The following is a 27,518-nucleotide window of genomic DNA, read 5'->3' on the forward strand; positions in this document are numbered from 1 at the left end:
ATAAATAAAACTGTTACTATTTCAATACATGGCTCGATGGACTTTGACTCAATGGTTTTAGAAGTAAAAATAGACTTTTATCTTTTATCTGCAAAAATTCCTCTCTTTTAACAACTGCTTTTATCTTTCAGAGATCTCACACTTTTTTATGATGTTACAGCAGTAGGCAGCGCAAACATAATGCCACGCCTATAATCCCTCCCACTCTGAACTGGTACTAAACTCAATGAAAAAGCTATCAAGCCAAAGTAAGGTGAGCTGACACGACCTGACCCATGGGGTACTAAGCAATGGAAAAGCGCCATAATATGCGCCCTGTAGGTACAAAAGTGTACTTTTTGAAAGGGTACCACCCCAGTGATAGCTTTTGTATTAGGGATGGACACGAATAATCGATTGCTCGAGTACTCGAACGTGGCATCAACGATTGATTATGAAAACAATGGCCGTGTGAGTTTATTTTTTTATGGTTATGGCAGCATTTGGATATCTGGTTAGTGTTTCAAGCCCCTGTGGTAGAAAAGACTGAATGCGTGTTTGACGTTGACGTAAGCTGCACAGACTGGCGTATGAGATCAGTACCATGCATGATTCAAAAGCTTCCTATGCGCACTCATGCCACGGCAACCCTGCTGATCCGCGCAACGCTGTGAAACCGAACACACCTCACATCACTGAGGCACTATGGTTTTAAAAGAATGCAGTAATATTCAGATTCACTTCGGTAAGACAAAAAAGTGCGTCATACATAGAAAGCGTTTTAGTTTGTGTTTATTAACCCTTTAGTTTCACTTCATCACACAGCTATTCCTAGAGGTTTCTGTTAAAAAACATTAATAATAAATTCATTAATAATCTAGTATGTGTTTATTTTTCTGTTATAGTTTATTCAAAATTAAGTTTTATTTGAATTTTTTTTTAAATAATTTTTTTTTTCAACATGACACGTACTTTGATTGCCCTGGTCCCAGTTAATCGAGTATTCGTTTTTGGATTAATCGAAATGAAAAAAATACATACATGCCCATCCCTATTTTGTACCCTTATTTTTGAGAGCATACAAATGTCAAATAATTTCAAAACACACTTTAAAAAATCAATTTCTTTTAAATTTTTAGTTACTCTTCACATGCAACTTTCACAAAGTAAAAGCTGACAAGAGTAGAGCTGCCTAACGATTATTCGTGACTAATCATTTTCAGAATAAAAGTTTTTGTTTACATATTAAATGTCTGTGGAATGTGTATAATAATTATGTATATATAAATGCACACACACGCATGTATATATTTAAGAAATATTTGCATGTGTATAAACATTTGTATATTTAAATATAATTAATATTATATATAAATATAAATATTTATTATATCAATATATTTTTCCTTAAAATTATAAAACATGTGTTTGTATTTTTATATACATAATATTTGTTGATGTACTGTTTATAATAATAATGTAAACAAAAACTTTTATTCTGCAAACGAAAAGTCATGACTAATCATTAGGCAGCACTAATACAGAGCAACTGCAATTATTTACAATTATTTTATCAACACCCTTAAAATGGTTTTAAATGTGTATATGTTTTTGTTTTTTAGGGAAAGAGATATATACAGCCTTTTTGCTTACAAACTAATTTTTTGCTCAAATATTTTTTCTTATATAGCAGTTTTCTTGGGTCAACAATTGCAAACAATTTTCTCTGGTTACAGGAACTGATCGGATTGGCTGACACACATTCCCTAGGTTATATTTTATGCTGTCAAAATAACCTTATCTTTTGTACATTTTAGTGAAATAGCAACAAATAGCTAGAATCTATAAAAATAAATATATGATACCTTTATGTCTCGATGCATCTTTCCTTTGTTATGTAAATAATATAAACCCTGAGAGATAAACAAATGTATTAGAAACAACACATTGCAATTCAAATAATCCCCAAAAGCACAGAAAGCAAATAGTATGAAGGACCTGTCAACATGTCAACATTAAAAATTCAAAAGCAGCATTCATGGTCACAGTGGACTGCTGTGTTTGTCAAAACAAAGTCCAGTAAGTGGGCTCACCTGCAGGGTTTCTCTTGTTACATATGCTATTTGTGATTCTGTTAGTGGCCCAGTAACTGTGGAGACATATTTAGTTCACATTAGCATTAATCACATCTAAAAACACATCTGTGAACAACAAAATGAAATGACCTTTTAGTAAATCAGCTACAACAGCTTGGCCTTCAAAACAAATGTAATGCAAATGTCTGAACAATATGTCTGATGTTTTAGAGTCACTTAGTGGCTTGTCACATTAACCGAAAAATGCAACTTCTGACAGTTGAACTATATGGTTTAAAGCGAGAGCTTAAATACATGACAACTTATCCTCATGGTGCCTTATTGGAATGAAAGTTTAAACAAAAGCGCAATGACAAGATTATCAAGCAAGACGTGAACAATATAGAGCAGTTACATTGTTCTTTGACTGCATGACAATCTTACATTTCCAAGCCAATTTTCATGTACAATACAGAGCTGAATTATCTCTTTTAAACAGACAACTAATGAGTATAGCACACTCTGTATCTTCAACAAAGAAAGGTCAAAAGACACGTGAGGGTTTGAGAATCTCATTTGTCAGTTCTCTGAGCTGTTTTAAGATCTGCACATCAGCGTAACTGAAGTTTGAAGTTTTTGAGCCTGTGTGTTTACCGAAAGGAAAATTCTTGGCCGAAGAAAACGAAAAACTCAGCCGAATGCCGAACAACCGAATTTTTTTTTTCCTAATTATTTCGCCAATTTTCTCACAATTAAAGTTACATTTTCAGAATGTCCTTTTTACTATATTTCTTTCAAATTATTTAACAATTAAAATGTTTGTCATTATAGGGCCTTTTTACAAATGGTCACTTCTCTGATCAGATAGATCTATAGATAGACTTGTTAAAACTGTTCCATTTACATTCGACCACATAAATGAGTCTTAACTAGGGTTGGGTACCGAAAACCGGTGCATCTTCGTCCTTCTACGACATGAGATGGAGAGCTTAAAACTCTTGTTCTCCGTGCTTGTGAATTCAGCAGATACCCAGGATCGCAGCTGTCGCGTCTTTCTCATACGCTGTGTGATGTTCAGGATGTCTTGATTTTAAATTATAAATGAAACTTGTAGTTTTTACGTCTTTCTTGGACACTTTAAAATGCTTTTACCAACATGTTTGCTCACTCTGCACTGGTAACGATCTAATCGCGTCATCAAAGACCTCATTTTTCGGTAAAATTTATTTGGAATTTTCACTAGTTTTGGCTGCCGAACATTCTGTGCATCCCTAGCAAAAAATTAAAATTGCTTATGGTGTTCACACACCAAATGTGGGGCATCGTGTTACTAGCTCTAGATTATTCGCGGGATTTAACGTCAATTAAATTCAAGTTGAATATTTTCAACTTGGGCGAAGACGCGTTTGAGGAGAATAGTGCGTGCTTTCATGGCAAACGTGCCACGCATATTGCGTCATTCGCATTGCCCCACGCAAGGACACGTCTGATCGCATTTTGCATTGACTTTGTATGTAATCTACTCGCGCAAATCATTAAACTCGCGTCTTGTGTGAACCCACAGTAAAACACTACCAACATACAGGTTATTTATTAAAATCGGTATCATAATCGGCTAAAAATCATGGCTAGTTCAGGAGTTATTTAAAGACCTGTCTGATCCGATCTGGTCGGCCTCGGCTCTAATCAGTCCGGTGACCCTGCAGTCGAATGTTACTGTGGCAGCAGGGGGTTAATGACATGGGACGTGGGCCTGGGCACTAAGCTAACATGTTAGCGCCATAACACCATCTAACTGGTTAGCCCCCCTCCCGCGCACGTCCTCCGCACTCCCACCCCGAGCAGAGGCGTTGAGAAAGAACCCACAGAACTACCGACAGCTGCCGTGAAAATGAGCTCTAATGATCTGACAGGGCCACTCTGCTGAGCTCGGCTAAATTTATCTCCCGGGAACACAGACAGAGAGAATTTCCAAAAGCGTAAGAAAAGATTTATATATTTAGGCCATCTGTCAAGAATCAAATCATTAACTGGGGAAGATAAAGTTTATTTACACAAATGACTATTTTCCAACCATTGTCTAAATTTTGTGGATTTCATTATATAAGGTTTGGACAGAATAAAGAAGAAAGGGCACATTGCAATGCAGTCATGCCATGCAATTCATTTGCAGGTGGTATTATACAGCATTTTGTAAACCTTTAAAAGGACAGTAGCATTCAGATGGCCAGCTAGGCTACAGGAAGACTGAGATCTTCATGAGGTCTTTAAATGCACTTTCTGCTCTACTGACCGCTAAGTGAATTGTAGCCTGAGTTAGCATTGAGGGATAATTGTTTACCTTGATATAGTGTATCTTACCGTGATATATATCTTGCAGCGAACCTCCCCCACAGTATTCCATGCATATCCATAATTTATCCCTCCTGAAAAGCCAGAGAAAGAAAAACACCAACAAATTATATTTCAATCGATGCATCTTGAAATAGTTCCCTGGCAGCCCCAGAGGGAGGCTGAGAGGATGCACTCTTTTCTGGGTCATGACACAGCAACCAAGAGACACAGTAATAACTCACACCATCCTGCTTTTATAAAAAAACACCCTTCTCTATTCCTGCAAGGTGTCACGCACTAATGTCTAGACTCATTTTATCCAGCTTCTCTGTCTAGCACAGACAAACCACAATTGGGCCGTCTTTAGTTATAATGAGGAAAACTACAACATACATTTTTGCTAAGGGGGATTTCAAGCAGGAGTATGTTTAAATTTTTACTTGTGGTTTGTCAAACTGCATAAGACAAACTGTTTATCAAAATATACTATTAACCACAAAGAATAATGTAGTATAATCCAGGATGCAAACCACTACTTTAATCGAACCAAGAGAATCTGTGGGATTATGGTGATAATAGAAAATAATTTTGTCTCATTCCTCAGTTTGGAAAAACAATCAAAAATTGTGTTTACAGTAATGTACACATACTTCCACGAACACTTAATGCTTGATAGCACTATGAATATAACGTTCAATTACTAGCCAATAGAAATGATTTGTACAGTATCACTTATATACTGTACTTCTTATAAATACTTGATATGCTTGCCGAAGTAAGCCTATAAATCTAACCTACAGACAATATTTTCACAGTTAATATCACTAATGTACATTTAAAGGAAAACACCACCGCTTTCCAACATTCCACCATGTTCCTACCTCAAATCAGACGAATCAATACATACCCATCTTTCTCAATGCATGCACTTTCAATCCTTGCATATTGGATCCTTTGGATCCAAACATAAGTTTTATTTCGTGCCACCATACTTACTCGTGTAACTACTATGTAACAGTCTTTAAATAGGGAAAACACGGAAGTGTTTGGTGGCTTCTAAATTCATCCCTGTTTGGAGCCATAGGAATGAATGGGGCTAGGCTAAATGCTAACACATTCACGAGGCGCTATACAAAGATTAAAAGTACACGCACCGAAAAAAGATAGGCATGTATTAGGGGTATGACGAGACACGTAATCTACGAGACAAGACGAGACACGAGTTGGGTTCACGAGAACGAGACGAGATTTGTACATTTTTTAAGAAATCCTCAATGATAAAATAAATGAATAGGAAAGTGAAATCACATTATTTTTAAATGTTTTAACTAATCAAGGACTGTCCCCCTAACAATTATTTTGCTAATTGACAATGTATTTTCATATTTTTGGTAATAATAATAGACCCAATTTAGCAATAACCTTTAAAATTACATAATAATGACGATGCAATAATCATTTGTTCAAATAAAGTATCAAAACAAGTAAACACAGTAATAAGTAGCCTTTGTAATAAAAACCAGCATTATGTATTATAACAAATGCCTGCTAATGGACTTTTGTAACTTTCACTTTAGAATCTAAACTTTAGCTGCTTACCTTTAACCAAACAACGTTTAAATCCATTTAAATCTTTAATATTTGTCCAATTCGTTACAACAGAAATGATATAGCCACTTTTATTCTTGATCAAGAACATGCAAAGATAAAATCATGTAAACTCTGAGTGGGTTTAATCTGCTAAGACACTTCTGACACTGATCAACAGATAATCGCAACACGTAGACGAACATTATTGGAAGCCCAAACAAAAAAGCACACGCAGTAAAAGACTGAATATAAAATGCATGCACACTGCACTGGAAAAGGTTTAGCCAGAAACTTAACTTTATGCTGACAGTGACCGTTTCTCAAACAGAAAGCTGCATCCTCCGGAGGTCGCATGTGCAGCCTGCATACTAGGGGTGGCACGGTTCACAAAACCCTCGGTTCGGTTCGTATCACGGTTCTATGGTCACGGTTCTCGGTTCAGTACGGTTCTTGTTGTTATTTTTTCTTTTAATTTTTAACACTCCAGAAATGTATTATCTTATTAATGTATTAATTATCCATAATTTAGGATACAGTATTAAAAAAGTTATATCATGTAATCATGCACAAACTGAATTTGACTTTAAGCACATTATTGGGACCATCTCTGAGAAAAGCCAGGTGAGATTTTGATACAGCAAGAGGGAAGACATTTTCATGATTTCAACATGCTTTTCATTTATTTGGCAAAAAAGAGAATGTGTATTGCCATCTACATGAACTTATGTGCCTTTTTAGCACACAAAAATAACTTGCATTTATCAAAATGCCTACTTCAGTGTAGCTCTAAGATTTATTACTGAGAGGCTGCTTAAATACTGCAGAGAGTATATGTGGATGAGAGAGAAACATAACGTTTATACCTGTTATATTTAAATAGGTCTCTTTTGTCCACTTTTGACTACTTCTGTCCTGATTACTTTAAGGGGCAGTTTATGAAATAAGATCGCGCAACTTTCACACGCTAGCAAAATGAAACTACGCGGAAATCAGCCGCTTTCGTTTTATCAATGAAATGCTAAAAATAGCGCTGAATACGAAAAGACGTAAAACAGTGTTCATTACCTCAGATTAGATAAATGGTCGGAGAGAAGGCTGTCGCGTGTGGTTGTATCTATTGTTTTATTTCCGCTGTCATCATAGGTAACATAAAATAAAAAAATGTTTCCACACACCAAACTTATACGACACTGGGGCATCCTCCAACTCTGGGCAGACTTCCATTTCTCTCCCTCTTGCCATTTCTACACGTAACATGACCGGCAGCACTCACTCTCCACAGCAGTCACCTCTTCTTTCGCGCTATTCGCGAAAGGGAAACACGCTATCTGGGGTCACATACAGGGCATGAGGCTACATTGCGCATGCCATGAACCGTTGAACCGTACGGCACACACGCGCTCCGAACCGAGACAAGCGAACCGAACGGTTCGGATTTTTTTCATGAACCGTGCCACTCCTACTGCATACGTCATCAAGCCTGGTTTATTTCAGTTAACATAGCATTACATTCGTAAGTCATACGCATATTACAACAATTTACCATTAACTTAATATAATAGTAAACTTTATAATTGTTAATATTTTGTAATAAGACAGTCTTTATGAAGTATGCATTCTACAAATGCGACCTCCAAAGGATGCAGCCCCCTATCCGAGAAACGGCCAGCATTTCACCTCCCTGAGAAATCTTACATCTTCGCACGAGATCTTGTCACACCCCAATTCATCTAAGTTGAGGTAAGAACATAGTAAAATATTGAAAAATGGTGGTGTTTTCCTTTAATGCACTGCTTCTCAAATTGGGGGCCGTGGAACTTGGGGGGCCGCAATACACTCTAATTGACCCAATGCTGGGTTGTTTTAACCTAACTGCTGAGTTATTATACCCCATGGTTGCATAACAACAACCCAACATTGGGTAATTTTTAACCCAGAGGTGTGTTCTGTCCAATATTTACCCATTATGGGTCAAAAATAACCCAGGCATTTTTAGAGTGTAGGATGCCAGGGAGTCCCTAGTTTTATGACCTTTGTATAAGTGCTTGGTGGTGTTTTTGTGGTAATTATTTTTGTGTATTTAATTTCTTTTTTCTATGTACAGCGCTTTGCTGAATTTAGCATAAATTGTGTAATCAAACTTAAGAAAGGCTACCAAGCAACAGAACTACAATGTATAGGGAAATATAAGTTTGAGATTGTATTATGTGATTCATTTTTTTTTTTTTGGGGGGGGGGGTCACAAAAAGGATGAGCCCAATATAAGGGGGTCCCATATTTTGGAAAGTTTGAGGACCAATGATTTATGTAGAGAAAAAAAGATTCTGTATATTTTCATGTCTGTAGCCTATCATCTTTAATAATACATATTGACTGTAAAGCTGCTTCGGAAAACTACAAAATTTTGAAAAGCACTATAGAAAAAAACCTTAAAACTTTAAATTCTAACTTGCAGCAAATCATGAAAATGTGTTCATTTAAGTCATGGGGCTGTATATCTGCCATACGTACCATGCCTGATCAATATTAAAAGTAATATTCAAGTTTCCCCCCAAATTTAATTAAGATATAAAACCCTGCATTTGATGTGAGGTCTACGCTTGACTGGTGGCGCAGGTTTAAACAGAAACAGAGGTGCTTAATCATTGGGGCTCTTTCTGTGGATCAAACAATACAGCCCAACGTCTACTAGGGCTGCACGATAATGAGAAAATATGCGATATGCGATAGTTCTGTTGGTGGGTGCGATGGCGATATGCCTTGCGATATGTCTTACTTGAAATTATTTTTTTATTTGCTTTTATTTTAGCATTTAGATATGCAATGAAATAAAGAGGTAATGCATATTCTTAAGATGTAATTAAACTATGCTATACATGTGACAAAAAACTATGTGTGACCATAACGCAGTACTTTGATTTATTGAATATTATTAAATATTAAACCACTCCAAACTCTCTTTCCTTTCTCTTTGACATGAACAAAGCTGAATGAACTTGTGAATATGACCCCCTTTAAAGGGATTTATTAACATTGTGAGAGGTGTAGAAAGACTAACTTTATACAATAAAATGTATAGTATATTAATGATAGACAATGCAGGTCTATGGATTATAAAGTTGATAGGTTTGTGTAGAAGCAGTAAAAGTGCCTCTCTTTCTATTCCTCTGTTGCAGATTAAAAGAGCTTAATCCGTCATTATCTTAGATTCAAAAGTATACTCTATGTAAAGTATGTAGATTCAGCATGACGTGATGTTTGACAGTTTGAGCTGCTCGTTCAGTACAATGGGCTTGGCATTAACATTGGTTATTTGCTACCATCTTTGTAGCAAACATTTTAGATATAAAAAGACGGTTCATTGATAATAATACTATAAACATGGATGGGAGAAAGAAAGTGCACCGCGTGGCCGTCACTTTATATAAACAAGAGTAAGTTTTCATCGCCATAGAAACCAGAGGCACGCTATAGTGCGTTAGCAGTGACTCTTCACGGCCGTCTCTGATCGACTTGGGTTTAAACAGACCCGATACCTGAAGTAATTAAAATGGGACCGAGTCGGACCCGACTGACCTTTCAAAATATAGACTCGTGTCCTTCCGTGAAGACCTCTAATGGATACAACTATGATCAAGTTCAGGAACATGGAAGGATACATATGTGACACTGAGCTTTGCGTCGCACCTAATTCATCGAGAAACAGAAAGCACGCGAACGCACAGCGAACTCATCAGAAAAGACACGACATGCTCGCATGCATAATGTCATTATCACGGACAAAAAAAGACAAAATTTGATGCTAAATATACGTGGGCAGTTGTTAATATACTTGAGAGAGCCGCCCAAGTAAAGTAAGTGTGTGGGAACCACCTTCTGATCGGTGTTATTTGGACGATCTAAGCATGCAAAACACAAATGATAGACACGTAAAATAAATGCAAGTTATCGCAGCTCCCTGCGATATGCATATCGCTTACACAGTTATCGCGATGGCGATACATTTTCGATATATCGTGCAGCCCTAACGTCTACTCAACAACCTTAGACAGAAATAGGAATTTACTTACAGTAGCAGGAAAGAGAGAGAGAACTGTAAAAGTGTGGTCAGGAGAGAGGTTAATCTTATACCTTAAGTAACTACCGAAATAGGCCACAATGTTGGAGTGCTTGCAGTCCTTCATCATGATTATTTCCTGTTGAACCACTGCAAAGTCCTCGCCTGTCAAGGAAAGACAGAGAGAGAGGAGGGGTGAGAGAGAGAGAGAGAGAGAGAGAGAGAGAGAGAGAGAGAGAGAGGGAGAGAGAGAGAGAGAGAGAGAAAGAGAGGGAGAGAGAGAGAGAGGGAGGGAGAGAGAGAAAGAGAAGGGGCAAGGTGAGTGTGTAAACATGGTTAAGACATTCCCAGCGGACAACAAAAGACAGACGGTTGTGCCGATGAGGTGTCAGGTCAGGACATATTTTAAAACGAGTGTAGAGGTCAGCAAACTTAAAGTCAAAAATCTTTTAAGGTGGATTAATTCAGCTAAATTAAACCACATTTTCCTATGCATTTTAATGACAAAAAGCAAATCTCCCACTTCACATGTATAGTTTGGTACATGAATAAAACCAGGAACGCAAAACAAAAAAGATGCGGAGTAAAATCTATTCAATGATTGTCAATGTAATTTAAAGCATACCTACTATGCCACAGGCTTGGCATAGCAAGGCCCACAAAGGCAGTTCTGCTGTATGTAAAGAAATTGGTAGCAATAATTCATACTGTATAAACAAAACATCAAAGGATCACTGGATGTTAATCATGCATAAGATGATGGGTTGGGTGAGGTGCTTATGTACATACAGTACTGCCTATACAGCACTGAGCTTGTTAACATTCAGAGAGCATCTGATGCATCTGTATGACTTTCCCCTACTGCTGATGAAGAAATCAGTCAACCCATCTCTTATAAAATGGTGTTTACAAAGCAACCTGCAGCAACGATCTTGAACACAGCAAACGTGTCCAGAAATGCAAGAAAGTTGAGAAAAGTGACGTTATGTGACCTTGTCTGTGGAATCCAGGCTAAAGTCTCATAATCTGATTATTTTGAATATTAGAGATATCAAGGTTATACAAAATGTTCTTTACATTATGTAAAATGATATTATGTAGAAAACAGTAAATCAGGAATATATGACATTAGCTGGGTTACAGGCAGGGTCACTTATGAGAAGATGCAATGTGCTGACTGAAGAGTTATGTCTTCTGTCGATACTGTGTTGGCTAGATCGAAGTTCATGACTGAAATGATAAACACCTTTCACCCAAAAATTGACTTTTTTCATTTCATCCCAGATGTTTATAACTTCCTTTCTTTAGCTGGACAGCTATAAAAACATCCATTATTTTGTGTCCGTATTTAGGTCTCAACATGTTAAAGCTTCATACATCCATCATGCAAGTAATGCAAGCACATACATCCATCATAAAAGTAATCACAGAATTTGATAACTTCAAATCTTATTAGCTCTTGCAGTCACAGTGTGTTATTTTCAAACAAGCGTTGGTTCAAGATAGAGCTGCAACTAACGACTATTTCTTCTGTCGACTAATCTAGCGATTATTTTTCAGATTAGTCGACTACTCTAACGGTTATAACGGTTATTTTTTATTAATAATATAGTGTTCTTTTTTATTAGCTATTTAATCTGTTGGATAATCTGTTTTTCTACTCTCTGTCTGATCTGACAGTCATTGTTTGTTTTATTGTATTTTAACACAACTGAATGCTATTTTCACATACTATCAGACATATAGCTGTCCAAATTGAAAACATCTTGCACTGACATATCTTAAAATACATCAGTACCCTTAGTTTGGCCTCAAAATGCACACAAGTAATGTTTTTAGTAAGGCATGTTTGTTTAAACTAATTATATTTCCTAATTAAACTAATGTCTAGTCCTGGCTTAAACTAATCTCTGTCCAGGAAACCACCCCAAAGACTATTAAAATAGTGACTAAACATGACCCAATAACCTTGTGTTTAATCCAACCAGCTGTTACTTTAACTACTAAATTACTAAAATCTTGATTTATAAACGCGACATCGCAGACAATTCGGCGCAAATTAAAAAATTGCCATTACACAGAGTTACTACAGAAGTCATGCGCGGGCATAAGGAGAGAGAGAGCACATAGAGAACCAGTGTGTGTGGGAAAACACTGCTAACCTTTCATGATAAACTCGAATCAGTCGTCTTCTCTGTCAGTAACATCTGACGTTTACTTGAAAATGCAAGTACACAGAGGAATCCGCATGGAAAACACAGCCAACGTTTAATTCTTTTACTCCGTGTCATGTATGAGAGGTGCTGTCTAGGGGCTTCACGCAGAGAGAGAGAGCACGCGCGCACAAGAGAGGCACCACCCAGCGCTCACAACAATAATATGAACATAAAAATGTAAATGTTGTGGCCATTGTTGATTTTGTGGCGCACACAAACAAATCAATGTATGTGAAATACTGCCAGGAGCAGAAGCCGCCATTACGCGAGGTGAATGTAAACAGCGTAACGCGTCAACGCATTTTACGCATGTCGACGTATTTTTGTAGTCGACGTGATCGATGACGTTGACGCGTCGTTGCAGCATTAGTTCAAGAGACAACAGCCGTTAAGTTGAAGTGTTTGGGTTGAATTAGGGATGCATAACGATTAATCGCGATTAATCTATAGCAGAATAAAAGTTTTTGTTTATATGATATGTGTGTGTGAACTGTGTATAATAACTTTGTATAGATAAATGCACACACACATGCATGTATATATTTAAGAAATGTTTACATGTGTATATACATTTGTATATTTATGTGTATAATTTATATTATATATAAATACTTAATATACAAATATATTTTTTTTTTAAAATTATACATGCATGTGTGCATATTTATAAATACATAATTATTATACACAGTTGACTCACATATATGATGTAAACAAAAACTTTTACTCTGCGATTAATCGCGATTAATCATTATGAATCCCTTTGAATGAGTCGAATTACAATTCGAATTAGTTAAATTACAATCCAATGGGCTGGGCTTGTCAATTTTTGATCCAGATCTGGTGTGAAAAATAACACAGTATTTTTTAGCGTGCATGAGACTCAAGAACCAATGACATTAAGTTTTCAACATATCTGAAATTAGCACTTTATTTTGGTTTTAATTTCATTAAATAAGTAAAAAAAACGATAATCGATTTCTCACACACTTATCTTTACTGAAGACATAACTAAACCAAATTAGATTGCTTGGATTACTTCTAAAATGGATGTACATTATGTGCTTTTCAAAGCCTCAGCATGTTGAGTCCTGGCATGAGGGTAATTTTTAATTTTGGGGTTTACTGTCAGGAATTTCACTCTTCCATGTGATAGTACAGTATCCACATACAGGAACGTTATGGATGGAAAACTGTACACCAATGGTTCCAACAGCACAGCAACATGGCGATGCAATCACTGTAAGTGTGTATGGGAAGTAATTGGCAGTATTTAGTTTGGGTCATGATACGTTATCTTATTTAAAAGGCAGATTTTTTCAAAGCTCAGTGAAAAAGAAAAGAAAATGAAAAGAAGAGGCTTTCAAACAAAGCCAGACAGTAAACATATAAAACGCTGGATGCTGATTGAGTGATGTGATGTCAGCTGATCGGTGAAGAAGGCAAATCACCCATAATGCTCGTGTGGGGGCTTCTGCCTCGACTCTATCTCAGCTCTTCTTGATCTCTGGCTTTGGACTTTAAATGTGTGTGTGAGGAGAGAGCAAAAGAAGGAGAGACAGATTATGAGAGATGGAGGAGAGGCGGAGAGAACAAAGTCACTTTGTTGTGACTGCTTGCTTAATGATGGAAGCTGCAGGCTCATTAAAAGTTTTTTTTCACCATTTTTTTCTTGTTCTCTCCCACTGACACCAGCTACACATTGAAATCCCTTTGACTCCCACATAGGGGAGAAAAGATAAATATTGCCTAACTATTAACTTGCATAAATCACCATTTCATTGAATTGCCCATGCTGGGTGCTGACTCCAATAAAAGTTGATTATTAGAGAGTTTAAAAAATATACTATAATATTAAAATGATTTTTTTTGGTTGTGGTACCTCAACAATAAAACAGTTTTCTAGACAATACCATGAGGATATAAATTAAAAAATAGTTTGAAGCAGTAATTTGTTTATACAAATGAAGGTAAAAACTTTCTCAGAAAATATTTTAATACCATTAGTGAAACTATTTTTAACCAAATGGTCTCAAAGAGATTTTAAGTGGATGTATGAAGTCAGTTCCCCTCATACCGCTGCCCTGGGAGAGTAACCAGAGGTGAAGTACATACTATTAACAATAGACATCATCCACATAGGTCAATGCAAAGATAGTCTTACATATATAAGTGTGATTTGTCTAATACTTTCTGGAGCCACTGTATCAAGTGTTAACCGTAAGAAATACTCTTACATTTATAAGTGTGATTTGTCTAAATACTTTCTGGAGCCACTGTATCAAGTGTTCGCCATAAGAAAACTGAACTATAGTACCACCAGTGTACTACTTTTAGCAAACCCATTTTTTAAAGGCAAAATATATGTAATCAATCTGCACAGTGCTGTATGCTGATGTAGTAGTTTTTAACAACTATCACATTAATCTGTTGTTGCTTATATCAAGCAAAACTATAAAAAAGACACCTGCTTGTGAACTAGTGTTAACTTCGTGACCTCAGAGCAATTCCAAGAAATATTTTCATTATCTAATATTTTCATTCTGAACCCATTCTAGACTGAGATAAGTTTTGCATAATGTCCTTTAAGTGCAGATCTGTGCAAAGACGTTTGTTCCCCGAGGAAAGTGTGAAGTGGCAGTGCAGGGTTCAGGTGACACACACTTCCTGCAGGGGTTGAGCGATCCGGTAAGAGCTCCGCTGAGACGTGGTGACATTTCTCCGTGCATGTGGGGCAGATAGCAGCGAGAAACAACGGGAGATACTGACTCTGAACTCCTTTAGGGGAAATGTAAGCATCTAGCCTGAGATTCAAAGTGCAGGCTCCAGCAAGTATGATAGTAATTGTAACACAATTCTTAGACTGGGTCTTATGGTCATACAGCAGGGCTTTAAGGCTAAACAGGTCCTGTCAAGCATTGGCCAGTCAGTTTTACTGCTTAGACAAAAAAACTGAATTTACAAATTATCCTGTTTAAAAGTTTACACCCTTCAGTATTAATACACTATCAATAACTGCTTGTTGACAATGCTAACATTTTACATCAACTCTGTGAAGAAGAACTTAAATGCAAAGCATTTTTTATACTGGCCTGGTAAGGCCATTGGTTCAGGTTTTCGCTTGCTCTGCCAAAATTTTCAACAAAAAAAAAAAAGATTTCAGTGTCACATATTTAAGGTTGTTTTCACATATGTTGGTGCGTACCGTGGTGCGGCCTCGGAGCGCACCAAAATACATTGTATCATTTTTCAGTTAGTGCGGTCTGTGTTCACATATTATTTTTTTTACTGCACTCGAAATGCCGCACCGTACACCACGTGACAACGGTCAGCGCTGTCATTGGTCTCTGACAGCTCTTACCGTCTCATGACCACCCCCACGTTTCCACGACAACCAGCCTGACAGAGAGAGCGCAGCTATCAAGATGTGGAGATAAACAATGCACGTCTTTGCGAAGTTTCTTTGCTTTAACGCGAAATTGCGCAGCTGTTCTATTAAAGCCTTTCTCACGGAGCCGTTTAAGCCCGTAATGTCACTATTTGTGTGTGGAGGACAGCAATGTATTTATAAAATCATCAGCTCAAACGTAAAGGAGACAGAGAATCTCTGCAATGGACCAGGATTGGCTTGTTTGTTGTTAACCCACAATATAACACCCGGCTCACGTCACAACGGAAGCCCAGTGGCTCAAACATGTGGAGAACTTCCTGTATTTGGTTCGGCCCGAGGTCCGGCAGTGTTCACACCACAGGTGGGTCGCACCAGAGTTCGGCGACAGCCGCTCCGAGACCACCTGTTTAGAGCGGTCTCGGAGCGGCCGTTCACACTGACCCAAACGCACCGTACTCGGAGCGACACGTCATTTGGGCCGACCTAAACAGTGTATATGTGAAAACACCCTAAAATAATCATTCAAAAGTCAACTTTAGTTGTATATTTATACATTTTATTTATCATTTTTTAAGACAATTTCCAATTTTAAATGTAAACTCTTATTTTGAAATTTCACGGAAAACACACAACAATGTCCAATAAGCAAGGAGAAACTTCACTGCTGAGAACATTCGCGACACATTCTCAACGCGTAGCATCGTGTTGCTCGCTCTAGATTACTCGCGGGGGTTTACTTTGTCATGCAAATTTTCACTTGAGTTGAATATTTTCATCTTGCGTGAAGGCAAGTTTGAGGCGAATAGCGCGTGTTTTTGCGGCAATGACACCGCCCAATTGGCGTCATTTGCATTGACGCGTCTGATTGCGTCTTTGCATTGACTTTGTATGTAATCAACTCGCGCAAATTGTTGAACTCGCGTTTGGTGTGTAGGCCCCATTAAAGGTGCAAAGAATGCCGGGAAACCAACTTACTTCAAGGATTTAATACAAACCGAAGACTGATTCACATCTATCACTAAAGGCAACAAACAGACAATTTAAGCATAAGAAGCAAAACATAATATTAGGAAATGTATTAATTAATTAATTTATTAATTAGGATTAGTGTATGTACATGTTTAAGCACAATCATTTGTGTATTTTCAGTTATTAATTGGTCTAGTGCAGAGGTGCCCAAACCAGAACAATGACCTTTAATTTGCCTGTCATGCCACGCGAGATAAGGAAAAAGGATAATTTTTGGCCGGTCATGCCACGCGAGATAAGTAAAAAGGATAATTTTTGGCCGGTCATGCCACGCGAGATAAGGAAAAAGGATAATTGTCATTGTTCATATTTCTAATTAAACATTTTCTAAATTGTAACATTTTTTGTTTTTTCCGCGTTGGTTTTCATTTCTACTTTTGCTTCGTCCTCCGCGTCGACATGCAAACACACGCGCAAACCACTGGTAGGCAGTATCCACGCGTGTAACCACAGTAGCAGCGCGACCGTCAGAGAAGCAGCAGCTTGGCAAGTTAACCCACAAACAGAAAAGAAACAGCAACTTGTTGTGTATGATTTGAGAAGGCCAGCAATGATGGAAGTAAATAAACAGCGACTTTTGTTGCAGTTTGAGTTAAATCACTCCTCAACTTGGCTCATCTTTGTTTTCATCGTCGCAAACGGAAATACCTATGACGCAGTTTTTTTACCTCACGGGAGGGGTTCTGGTGGATCAATCACAGCGCTTGCGGTCCGCGCAGATCTGACGCGCTGTTAAAATTTTTGCTAGGTGCACGTCAGGCTACGCAGAGCTACGCACAGGCTACGGATAGCCTACGCCGTAACTTACACACGACTATAAATCGCCCTTAAAGCGATGCTTTGAAAAAAGAGTCACAAAAAGAAGGTAAATGAAAGTACAGCATAAAACACAATGAAAATTTTTCTCTGTTTGTCATAATTTGTTTATTAATGATTAGCCTAAAGCACCATCATCTTTTGACTGCTTATAAAATTATAAATTCAGGGCAACTTTAATTTTAATATAGCACAGCAACATTTACTTTTGGCCCACGGCCCTCATTCAGGTTTGATTTTTGGTCTTTGGTAGAAAAAAGTTTGGGCACCCCTGGTCTAGTGTTTTGATTCCTCTTAGTTTAAAAGTTTGAGCACCAAGTATGTAAAGTTAACGCAGGATCCTGTATAGTGTTTTTAAGTGTCTGTCTTTAGCCAGACAAGCAAAAGTGTGCATTGATTTGAGAATGGCCGCTTAAGAGACGCTCTCGAAAAAACCTTGGCTCCATTTCTGTGAGGGAGTGCAGAAGCCCATCTAGAGGTCTGGTATATTTCCCAACCAAATTCCATTACTGTACATGGACACAAGCAAGCAGAGCTACAGATAACAGATCTTGTTGAGGACAGACAGTGATTAACGTTTAAGTCTGTGTTTACCACCAATGGAGGAAAGGAATGACCTTTTATTACATTTATACTAATACACGAAAAATACGATGTTTGCCAGATTTGTTTCACGTGTACATTGATAGATTTGACAATATTTTCTACGTACGTCAGTTCTTTCACTGCTACCACCACCACCAATTGTTGTTGCATTGCAATTGGTTGCATACTTAAAAGAAAGTATTGTCAGTAAACCAAAATGCGTGATTTGGCGAAAAAATGCATAGATAGACGTTACGTGAACATATTAAAGGACAAGTTCGGTATTTTACACTTAAAGCCCTGTTTTCAGATTGTTTATGGTGAAATAGAACGGTTTTGACTGAAATTTCGACATATGCGGCTGCCCCCAGAATTTTCGGGTGTTTGTATTTCACCTCCCACCTCTACAATGGGTGTACAGGTGCACTGGAACAATCCTTCCTAAAATGCATTAAACTTTAATTTACAAAGACGTGAAACTCACCGAGTGGTCCGGGGTGTTCACACAAAAATCGCTGCAAAATACGCATTCCAACAGTTTTATCATAGTTTTTGCCAACTCCATTGACTTGTATTAGATGTGCTGTGAGGTTACGGTATTACTCCACCGCTGGGAACTTTGTTTCTATTCTTGCAATTGGCAATGGCGGATTAGCGCCACCACCTGGGCTGGAGTGTCTATTATTAAAGCTCTCAGCGGAAGAATGTACGGGTGTGAGGCATTTGGAAAAAGAGGTCCAAAAGTTAACAACGAATGCTAAAACACCTGTTGGAAAGCATCTTTTGCAGCGATTTTTGTGTGAGCATATCAGTGAACACCCCTAACCACTGGAAGGATTGTTCCAGTGCACCTATATACCCATTGTAGAGGTGGGAGGTGAAACACAAACACACCCGAAAATTCTCGGGGCAGCCGTATATGTTGAAATTTCAATCAAAACCGTTCTATTTCACCATAAACAATCTGAAAACAGGGCTTTAAGTGTAAAATACAGAACTTGTCCTTTAAGAGTGAAATTCATAAGTGAAATCAAACTTTGATGCTCCTAATCTCATCATTAGATTATGAGACATTAGCCTGGATTTCACAGACAGGGTTCCAACAGGCCAAAAACAGATTTCCCAAACATTTTTAGTAAACAGCACAGTCACAATCCTTCTGTCAAACAGAAAATAATCAGCATAATAATTCTGCATCTGAATAAACTGTCAACAAAGCATGTCATTGCGCACAGAAGTAGGACATGTTTGCGCTCTTGGGCATGTTTGTAGGTGCTGGAAAGATACAAAGACTGTCAGAAACGGGCTCTCAGCTGTCACTCTATTAAACATGCGTGTCAGCGCGCATATGTGTGCGCACGGCTAACAGTTTTAGAGATGTGACAGAATGCAGTGTAAGTGTTAAAGTGAGAATGTGTACGTGTTTACACGCATTTACATCTTTGGGCAGGATTTAAAGTGGACATGAGCGTGAGAGATGGCTGATTGGTGTGACGGTTATATTTACTGAAGGCAGCTTGGTTTCACATCACCTATTTAACATGAACTCTGTCCCTATTAGCACTTATGTCCCTACACAACAGACATGATTTCGGTCTCATATAGCTTTTGCTATATGAAGATAACAGAGACTTAATTTAGAAAAACTATTTATATAGTATCCGAAAAAAATGCTGGGTTATTTCAACCCAGAATTGGGCCAAATAGGGACGAAACCAATGTAAATTTAACCTATGCTGGGTTGCTTCAACCCAAAATGCTAGGTGGTTTTTCCCCATTGTTGGGTCAAATATAAACATTTTCTGGGATAATTTAACCCAAAAGCCGGGTTCGTCCCTTTTTGACTTAACGATTGAAAATCGAAACCTAGATTTCCTATGCAACATTAAGCAACTCTATTCTATATCTGTAAGGCTGTCATTGGCTGATAAAGATCGTCACAGCCATTGGCCGAAAGTGATTACAAAAAGGAACAGCTTTAAAGGGGACATTTCACAAGGCTTTTTTAAGATGTCAAATAAATCTTTGGTGTCCACAGAGTACGTATGTGAAGTTCTCGCTCAAAATATTATATAGATATATTATATTATATTATATATAGCATACTAACATTGCCACTTTGTAGGTCTAAGCAAAAAAGTGCTGTTTATGGGTGTGTCCTTTTAAATGCAAATAAGCTGATCTCTGCACTAAATGGCAGTGCCGTGGTTGGATAGGGCAGATTAAGGGACGGTATTATCCCCTTCTGACATCACAAGCGGAGCCAGAATTTCAGTGACCTATTTTTTCACATGCTTGCAGAGAATGGTTTACCAAAACTAAGTTACTAGGTTGATCTTTTTCCACATTTTATAGGTTGACAGAAGCACAGCGGAGCCAGTTATAGCACTATAGCACAAGGAATAGTCAATTTTCTTTAAAAAAAAAAAATCCAGATAATTTCCTCACCACCATGTCATCCAAAATGTTGATGTCTTTCTTTGTTCAGTTGAGAAGAAATTATGTTTTTTTTTTTTGGAAAACATTGCAGGATTTTTCTCATTTTAATGGACTTTAATAGTGCCCAACACTTAATACTTAACTCAACACTTAACAGTTTTTTTTCAACGGAGTTTCAAAGGACTATAAACGATCCCAAACGAGGCATAAGGGTCTTATCTAGCGAAACGATTGTCATTTTTGACAAGAAAAATAAAAAATATGCACTTTTAAACCACAACTTCTCGTCTAGGTCCGGTCGTGATGTGACAGCGTGACCCCACGCAATACGTCATGACGTCAAGAGGTCACAGACGACGAACGCGAAACTACACCCCAGTGTTTACAAGTGTTGATAAAGAGGACCGTTCCTACGTTGTTGTATGTGGAATGATACTAATTAATATTTTTGTGTTAGTTTATTGTTTACAATGGTCCGCAAATGTGCGTTTCATATATGTAACAGGTGACCTCTCTACGTCACTACGCATTTATGTTAGGTCACGCTGGCGTATCACAGGACTGGAGATAGACGAGAAGTTGTGGTTTAAAAGTGCATATTTTTTATTTTTCTTGTCAAAAACGACAATCGTTTTGCAAGATAAGACCCTTATGCCTCGTTTGGGATCGTTTATAGTCCTTTGAAACTTCGTTGAAAAAAACTGTTAAGTGTTGAGTTAAGTATTAAATGTTGGGCTCTATTAAGATCCATTAAAATGAGAAAAATCCTGCAATGTTTTCCTCAAAAAACATAATTTCTTCTCGACTGAACAAATAGAGACATTAACATTTTGGATGAACTGGTGGTGAGTAAATTATCTGGATTTTTCTTTTAAGAAAATGGACTATTCCTTTAAACATGGAAAAAAGTCAGATTTTCATGAAATGTCCCCTTAAAAATTTATATTTTTCTAATTTTCCTATAACTGAACCTAGAGGCTTTACTGCTAACATGCAAATTACAAATAAATCACTTGTGTCTGACTAAAGCTTTTCTAGGAAAAACTGTGCATACAAATTCTGTGAGATCTCTCGTGTCTTTTGGTCCATGTTCTCCCACGTTCTAACTTCAGACCTCATACTTGAGAACCATTTGCATGTCAGCAATATATTTGTCTAAAGATCTTTGTTGACTGTAAAACAGCTGCGCCTGTGATGCAAGAAGTCTCTATACAGCAGCCACACACCAACCCACACCCCCACCCCCCTTGCCAACACATGCATTAAACACACATCTGACTCCGCAGTGACTCGAAGTTCTGGCACTTTCACTCCCGTTACATCTAGTGACATTTCTAAGGGCCGCCGACCTCAGAGCCCATGCATTTTAAATGAACGCCCGCTCGCCCGCAGCGCCTTGGTGCTCCCAGCCGGCTAATACCGACCCCCCTCCACTCCTGCACCTCCTCTCCTCCGCTTCCCTTTACATGCCTTGCGGGAATCAGAGCCAACAAAGACATAGCATCCAAACACACACACCCAACGTCCCCCATCCGAATAGCAGCAGTTTTAAAACCTTGTGTCTACATGGCCAGCATTCTGACAAAAGAAAAAACTTTACTGATTTGAGCCTATGTGTCAGGACTCAGGAGCGTGCCTGTGATCTCCAAATATGCTAGCTGGTAACTACTAGTTATATAACCGTTCAACAAATCCCTTTTGAACAAATATGCTACTTTTCTATGAGCTTTATGATTTTGCCTGGCTGACAATAAAACAGACAAAAAAGTCTCACTTATGAACCGTTCAGACTGCCAGCACCTTTCTCTCTGTGTCGCCAGTCGCTTTCAATGAGGACGTTAGGAGGCATTACCAATTTTGTTTGTCATAAACAAATGAATACCATCCACTGCAGTAACTGACGAGAGACGGATAACGTGATTGGTAACCTCATTGGTAGTTGCTGCCTAAAGTCGCTCATCATTTGCATATAGCTATCTTCTCAACTTTGTTGCATCGCTGGACACGTCCACTTCCTGTCACAAATGATCAGGGGGCATGTACATCTAAGCGGCACAAAACGCCACGCAGACGCCCACTGTAGGCGCTTTCCAGCTTTTTTTCAGCTGAGCACCTTAGTTGCTATGATACTGCTGCTTTGTATATCAGTCGAATGATGCACTGGTTGGTTGTTGTGATGTTTGTCCCGGCCCTCCTCCACTGTGATTGGACAGCCGAATGAGAAGTGACATTGATGAGATGATTGTTTTCCCCAAGTTGAATTTTTTTAACTTTCATCACTCAGAGGTGAAAAAACGCAGAGAGCCGGCGCACAATGTGGACAAAACCTGCCAGGTGCTGCTGCTTTTGAAAAGCGCTGCTCTTCCTTTAAAAACAATTGAAAACATATGCCGACTGCTGGCATAAAATGCTTTGGTGTGCACTAGGGTTGTGCCGTCAGACGATAGTATCGTGTATCGACGATCGTCAGACATATCGCCAATAGCAGGCTTTTATGACGATAGCTGGTGATGGTTATTATTAATATCATCATAGTTTCACATTAACATGCGCATTGCATGCTTTCCTTGCATGAGAGGGTTTGTGGGTTTTACTTTGCGTGAGAGAACATGTAACGTGAGCAGATTCCTTCTTGCATGCACCTGGATTTAACCTCTAATGGAGCGACTGAAATTCCACAAGGGGGCCTATTTCTTCCTCAGACGTTGCACAATAAACGTGACATCCGAATATATTCATTATAAATCGTGAATGAAAAGTGAGATTCGAACGGATGTCCGTTAGTGAACTAATTGTATACACTATTTATATCGTAATTTGGTCAGAAACGTCAAGATTGTGAGATGAACAAATCGTTTTGGATTAAAAGGCTTGGATAATCCATTTCCTTGGACTTTTGGGGATTTATGAACAATTTCATCGAAGCGGATAAAGGGAAGATTTTGAAGGCAAGTAAACATCCTAAATCGGCGCCGCCCGATTCAGGTAACTAACAACTACATTACAGTTTTATGACTGCTAAAAATCATATTATGCTTTGTGTGTGGGCTTAATGGAATCCTGAAAGTCTAAGCTTTCAAATGATGTGCCGCATGACCGTATATTTTAAAGATTTAATGCTTCAAAGTTACAATGACGTAATGCAGCCTCACGTGGGAGGGGGTGTACCGTGTACGGCACAGTGTTCCTTATCAGGTTAATGTTGTCATCTTGATCTGTTGGCATCGGTTTTAAAAAGGTTGCGGTCATGACAGTGTTGCCCTTGCTTCTTTTTGTCCATCAATCAAGTGACTTGTCATAAATGAGTAAAAAATGAACAAATAAGGACGATAGGACGAACTTAAAATGGGGCATATCACCCAACACTAGTGTGCACACCTGCTTGGACATCGCCAAGTTTCCACTGAAATGAATGCGATAATGATGCTCTGCAACTGCTAGACAATGGCGGTCTGAACTGGGCCTTACAATGAAGAATGGAGCTAGCCCATATCTAGAGATCAGAAATTATATTTTTGTAGCTTATTGCAAGTAGAGCATTGCATTGGCAATGCAGATGATAAGGGTTTAATTTTAAGGGACCACAGATACTGATTTAAAAAAAAAATTAGCCTAAATTGACTGCAAGTCGCTTTGGATAAAAGTGTAGATCAAATGCATAAATGTACTGTAACTTTAAAGAAGTCACTGAAGTAAAACCTTTGTGAAGCTTTGTGGTGGGCATACATCAAAATTCTCTTTTCAAATGTATAATGACTGAGCAAATAAATAATCTGATACAGAAAGTCAAAGTAAAACACAAGACTAATTGGCAATAAATGTTTTCATCTTTTCTTCTACGTCCAAGGACATCAAAGTTCAAACTGAAGCAGAAAAGTGAAATTGTAGATTTTAAGTGTCCACCTCTGGCTCAGCGAAGAACATTTTACCTGACCGCACGTCTGCCAATATGCAGCTCAAACTTGTCACAGTGAATAAGCTGTATGGTGGTTGACATTAAGAGGGAAGGAAAGGCAAGTAAGTGCTTGCTCATGAGGTCACCCTTCTTTTTATGGTGTAAGAATAGCCTTTGCTGTTCAGCAGTACACCGACGCAGGTGCCCGAAATCACACCAATGTTTGTGCACACCAAGCGTCTGAACACACAGTTACTGTAGCTGTGTGTGCCTGCATACAGTATTTGGCAACGCACACACAGATAAGATTTGAAAAAGACACCGAAATTGATTGCCTCTGCAGGCCTTTCAAAGTGGCAAATCGCTGCTTTCTAAAGTCCAATTTCATAGATTCATCAATTTTGAATGAAACATACGAGAGCTTTTCCACACAAACACAAATAATATCAAACTGCCTCCTGGTCAAGGTGTCGTGCGCCGAATGTAATTCTTTCGACAATCAGCGCATCTCAACACACAGATACGCGTCCCAAGATGCCCCACGCACAAGCTCTCCCCAGGTTTCTGTGTTTGTGTCGGCATGTTTGTTCGCAAACAAATTTATCGGGTCGTTTTCAGATGACCTCCTGTTGATTATGTGTAACTAATGAGCCAAAACTCAAAGACATGTCCTGATCCCTATGGTGCTGTGAGAGAGTGAGGAGACCCATCGGGATTAAAACAAGCATGTGTGCGTTTCCTCCCCCTGACGCTTTGTAAAGGCCAGCTCAGAGACATTAATGGGTAAGAACAGTAAAAACGCCTTTGCGGTCCAATGCGTCAGGAATACAAGTCGCATGCTAATAAGAACTGCAAATTGATGTCGAGGTGGAACAAAATACAAAGACATCAACATAAAAACACATCAGATGGACAGCGTTGTTAATATCTTTTTCTAATTAGTCCGTATTTTTATTGATTTGCTTGAAAAGTAAAGGTAAATCTGGGACTAATAATTGATTTGTTTGCTCAACTTGGCAACACATTTACCATGCAAACCAACACAATTATCAAGACATAATAAAAAATGGTCCTCAGGGGACATCGTGGCCAATAGGGGTGCACCGATATATCGGCCGATGATGCTTGCTATGTTTCTCAATGAATTACGCTGAAATGCCACTACATACAAAAGCCAGGGGGCGCTCTCGTGCATAAACTCAATGTGCGCTGCAGACGAGTAACTATACACACGCTATGATACACAGCTCCAGGAAATGGCTTAAGGATATATTTATATTGCTGTTTTTCAAACCTTTTCAGGTAGTTTCATGATAATAAAGAATTTGTATAATGATTATGTTTGACGAGTGTTGCTTTTTCAAATGCATGTTATAAACCAGTCGAACAGTGATTTCAGATTAAGATTCGATAAAGACTTACTGATCAAAAGCCGTAGTACATGAAATAGCTGTGAATAAAATCAGCTGTGCGATTCAGTATAGTTATCGGCCACATATTATATCGGCATTTATCGGTGCACCCCTAGTGGCCATCGTACACTTACGAGGAACCAGTTGCCTTAATTCGAATGTTGGGACAACAGCGGCGCATCGCTGACAGCCAATGGCAGATCTGTAAAGTGTAATTTTAAATGTATTCTCAGTTTATCACACAACATAATTTTTTTTTATTAACCACCCAACCAAATTTAAATGATGGAAAAATGGCAAGTAAATAAAATAAGTTGGATCTTGAAAAAATAGCCAGTGTTCTCTGCTCTCAAGCAGTGGGGGCGTGTCCATTGTCTGCACTGAAACCACACCCACTCGCAGGAAAGATGCCTTCTTTGTCAACTTTCAAACACAGCAACAACCTGAATGAATGCTCGCGGTTGTGTTAGGCCGGTGACACACTGGATGCGTGGCGTAAGCGTCTCAGCTGCGTGGCGTGTCCGTTTTTAATTCGGCTTCGGGCTTGCAGACTGCCTGCATGAGACGCACGTCTCAGGCGCAGCCCGAGCGGAAAACGCGTGCTTGCTAGAAATAGAACCGAAGCCTATTTTTCACGCAAGATGGAAGCGTTTCCAGGCAAAATAGAATAGCAAAATATGTTTATATTTCATTTTGTACACAAATACATATTAATTAATGACATTTTGGTGTTTGAAAGTCTATAGGTTGACATAAATTCAGATACAAATGTCATTTAAAAAATACATAAATAAATAATATCCATTTTAAAATATTGCACCTGTCAAATAGTCATTTTTTTGCCGTCACGGTGTGCTTTATCAGTAGGTGTAGGCGTAGGTTTGTGAAAAGTTTGAATCGTTGTAGTGAAGACAAGAGCCTGGTCTTTCTGCGGTATCCCTCTGTGTAGCGCCGCGTCAGGCACGGTTCTGGTGTGTTAAGACAATGGTTTTCAAACTGGGGGCCGTGAGATGGTGCCAGGGGGGCCCCAGTTTTATGAAATACATTAATTTATTGAATTAATTTAAGTGAATTCTGTGTAATTTAATCTAAAAAAAATAAGGCTACTAACCAAAAGCACATTTTGTATAATTTAATGTTTTTTTATTAAAATGTTGAATTTTAGAACAGTTTTTTGTCACAAATTTTCTTTGGGGGGGCCGCAAGGAATGCACTGTACACAAGGGGGGCCGCAGGCTGAAAAAGTTTGGGAACCACTGTGTTAAGACACAGTTTACGTGACACAGCTGAAACGCAGCTGAGACGCAACAGAAACGCCACGCTCACGCCACACATCCAGTGTGTCACCTGCCTTAAGAGGCGGAGCCATGGGCGGTGGTTCAAGTGTGTTATCGAGCCACCGTTTTTTCTTTACAGGGACTTAAAAAAATAACCTGATTTAGACTAATGGACATTTGTAGGTTTTACGCTAGACATGCGGTATGATTGAACTGCAGTTATAACTAGCATCTTACATCATCCATCTTACATCCATCATCCATATCAAATTTATAACATTCCTTTCATCCATAGACACTCATTAGACAGATCTAACCCAATACAGACAGACAAAAAAGATCGAGACGTACCATGCCTTCTTTAAAAATGCATAAGTTGTTTTTCCACACACTTTGACGATCAAGTTCCTGCAGCTTAATCGG

The 27,518-nt window shown here is 38.4% G+C and overlaps 1 protein-coding gene across 4 annotated transcripts in view; it reads right to left on the reverse strand.

The window, feature by feature from the left end:
* Window positions 1–27,518, reverse strand: part of map4k3a (mitogen-activated protein kinase kinase kinase kinase 3a) — an 84,557-nt gene that overhangs the window by 44,050 nt on the left and 12,989 nt on the right. For all 4 annotated transcript variants that reach the window (XM_055183180.2, XM_073876146.1, XM_055183179.2 and 1 more), the window contains exons 3-6: window positions 10,110–10,200; window positions 4,416–4,480; window positions 2,073–2,128; window positions 1,845–1,892 (exon numbers count right to left, since the gene is read on the reverse strand). In XM_055183180.2, coding sequence (XP_055039155.2) covers window positions 1,845–1,892; window positions 2,073–2,128; window positions 4,416–4,480; window positions 10,110–10,200 — 260 coding nt within the window. The remainder of the gene's footprint in view (window positions 1–1,844; window positions 1,893–2,072; window positions 2,129–4,415; window positions 4,481–10,109; window positions 10,201–27,518) is intronic.

This window comes from Misgurnus anguillicaudatus, chromosome 14 (assembly GCF_027580225.2).
Source record: "Misgurnus anguillicaudatus chromosome 14, ASM2758022v2, whole genome shotgun sequence".
Lineage (NCBI taxonomy): Eukaryota > Metazoa > Chordata > Actinopteri > Cypriniformes > Cobitidae > Misgurnus > Misgurnus anguillicaudatus.